Below are 3,051 nucleotides of genomic sequence, written 5' to 3'. Positions count from 1 at the left end.
ATGTCCCTTTATTTCCATAAAGGGCTCGTGGCTTTGGGGAGAATTTGAGAAAATATTACAAATTAATCACAAAATCAAAGTAAGAAATGTTTTCTACCAAACGATGTCCTTTTTGTAATTGTGAAATATAAAATGAAATTCAATTTTAAATATAGTAAAAAAATTGCTTTTGCAAACAAAGCAAACATCATTCCACCTAGGGAAAATTAGTATCCATAAAGATATATTGGTTATCTTTGCTTTGTAACCACTGAAACATTTTATATATACACCCGACAGTGCATGATACTATAAAAGACATGGTTTAATACACACCATGCATTTATTGCTGGTTATGAATACTGTGATTGAGGCTGCCATGAAACATTTGCAGGCAGAGAGAAGGAAAGACAATCATTAGAGAAAAGAAGCTGTGCTTTGAGTTGCATAGTATGCACACTATGTGGCCAAATATCAGTGCTGCTCCGTTTCTGCTGACTGGCTTCCCAGGACTGGAAGCAGCTCATCCTTGGATCTCCATCCCCTTCTTTGCCATTTATATCTCTGTAATTCTGGGCAATGGCACACTCCTCTACCTCATCAAGGATGACCTCAACCTTCATGAACCCATGTACTATTTTCTTGCTATGCTGGCAGGCACAGACCTCACAGTTACGCTAACTACAATGCCGACTGTAATGGCAGTCTTATGGGTGAATCAGAGAGAGATAAGACATGGAGCCTGCTTCTTACAGGCCTACATCATTCACTCCCTTTCCATTGTGGAGTCAGGGATCTTGCTTGCCATGTCTTATGACCGCTTTGTTGCCATCTGCACACCTCTGCATTACAACTCCATCCTTACTAATTCCAGGGTTATAAAGATAGGACTTGGGGTAATGCTGAGGGGCTTTTTATCTCTTGTGCCCCCAATCCTGCCTCTCTTTTGGTTCCCATACTGCCGTTCCCATGTTCTTTCTCATGCCTTCTGCCTCCACCAAGATGTCATGAAGCTTGCATGTGCTGACATTACCTTTAACCGCGTGTACCCAGTTGTTTTGGTTGCCTTGACTTTTTTTCTCGATGCACTGATCATTTTCTTTTCCTATGTCCTCATTCTGAAGACTGTTATGGGCATCGCCTTTGGAGAGGACAGAGCAAAGGCTCTCAACACCTGTATCTCCCACATTAGCTGTGTCCTGGTCTTTTACATCACTGTGATCGGTCTGACCTTCATCCACAGGTTTGGAAAGCATGCCCCACATGTGGTGCATATAACCATGAGCTATGTCTACTTTCTCTTTCCTCCGTTTATGAACCCCATCATTTACAGCATCAAGACCAAGCAGATTCAGAAGAGCATCCTCCGTCTACTGTCTGTGTAAGATGATGTGAATTACTAAATCAGAACTGAGAGAATTTGGGATATTCACAACTTCCTAAGTATTGAAAGAAATCTTGACTTAATATCCACCTTGCTTCTTTATCAGCATTAAGGAGTAAATTATTACAGGTTAGCCTAAGCAATGAATATATATGGTTATTTATTTAGAAAGTATGTATTATATAGATACCAAAATCTATCTATCTATCTATCTATCTATCTATCTATCTATCTATCTATCTATCTACCTACCTACCTACCTACCTATCAATCTGCCTATCCATTCCTCCATCTATCTTGAGAGAAGAATAGAAAAATGGAAAGTAGGGAAGTAAAACATCACTAAATTAGGAGATGAAGGACATAGCTAAATACTCTATGAACAGAAACTATGGGGCCTTTCAGATCATGTATCTATTAAGAGATTCCAGAAAAAGACAAATGTTCATTCTGGGTCAGTCACAGAAAGTGACAACTCTTAATAAATTTGGTGGCTATATAAATATCAGTTTGACCATGAGGATTGAAATCCAGTGGATTCTACTTTAACTGCTCTATCTCAAGGTAGTATTTTCTTTTGAAATGATTCAATAGCCATTGGTAAACCTTTACCATGCATTGTCCCCAAATTCATTCATTAATATTTCATTTTATTTGATCATTTTATATCATATTCTGTGAATATGATTGAATAAAATCTATTCTCTATTATTTTTAAACACAAAGAATGAATTTAAGAAAAGCCCCTCTTATTTAATCTAGGAAGTTCTCCACGAAGCCCTTCTGGGCCACTGTTTCTCAGAACACTCCATGCTCGTCACACAGGCTCTGTATAGTCAGCATCTCTACCGGATTCCTTACACAGTGCCATGACTTCTCTATGTCTATGCTTTTGGGATGTTTCAACTTTTTCATTTAAATTCTTCCAGTGACTTCTAACTTGTGCTTATTTAAATATTTTATTTCTTCCCTAGAATTTATTAGCCTGTTTTATAAACAATACTATTTAATTACATAGATGGTATAATGCAAACCTTACAGTGAAATATTTCTTAGTCCTCTTTCCCACCTCTGAGATGACAAAGACCATACCTTTACATAGGTTATGACCTAAATATATTATTACTAGTTTTGCTTTGCGAAGTTATCTTTTAGAAAATTAAAAAAAATACACAAATTTTAAAGATTTTTTTTTTTAAAAAAAAAGCAAGCTGGGCAGTGGTGGCACATGCCTTTAATCCCAGCACTAAGGAGACAGAGGTAGGTAGATCTCTAAGTTTGAGGTCAGCCTGATTTACAAGAGCTAGGTCCAGGACAAGCTCCAGATCTACAGAGAAGAAGACCTGTTTTGAAAAAAAAAACACAAACAAAACAAAACAAAAAAAGATATAAAAAAACAAAATTAACATTTATGCCAATAAACTTTTTCAAACTAATTTTGCTGTTCTTTATCATTTTACATCTATGTTTCTAAATATTTGAACAAAAATTTTAGTATATATGATAAGTGAAATATAACCTGATATTTTAGTTTTGTGTAGTCAATTTGACTTTTATTTATTTTTAACTTGTAGATGATAACTGTACAAATTCATGGGATACTGTGTGGTATTTTGATCCATGCTTTGATGAAGTCAGAGTAATTATCATATTCATGCTGATCGTTTTCTTGTGTTGTGCCCATTCCA

The 3,051-nt window shown here is 36.1% G+C and overlaps 1 protein-coding gene across 1 annotated transcript; it reads left to right on the top strand.

The window, feature by feature from the left end:
- The first annotated feature begins 431 nt into the window (after window positions 1–431).
- On the top strand, window positions 432–1,364 carry LOC142850822 (olfactory receptor 51B2-like). The gene has a single exon (XM_075974727.1). The coding sequence runs from the start codon at window positions 432–434 to the stop codon at window positions 1,362–1,364; it is 933 nt and encodes a 310-aa protein (XP_075830842.1).
- Window positions 1,365–3,051: the final 1,687 nt, after the last annotated feature.

This window comes from Microtus pennsylvanicus, chromosome 5 (genome assembly GCF_037038515.1).
Source record: "Microtus pennsylvanicus isolate mMicPen1 chromosome 5, mMicPen1.hap1, whole genome shotgun sequence".
In the NCBI taxonomy this organism is placed as follows: Eukaryota; Metazoa; Chordata; class Mammalia; order Rodentia; family Cricetidae; genus Microtus; species Microtus pennsylvanicus.
Note: the sequence above shows the minus strand (reverse complement) of the source record. Positions and strands in the feature narration are given on the sequence as shown.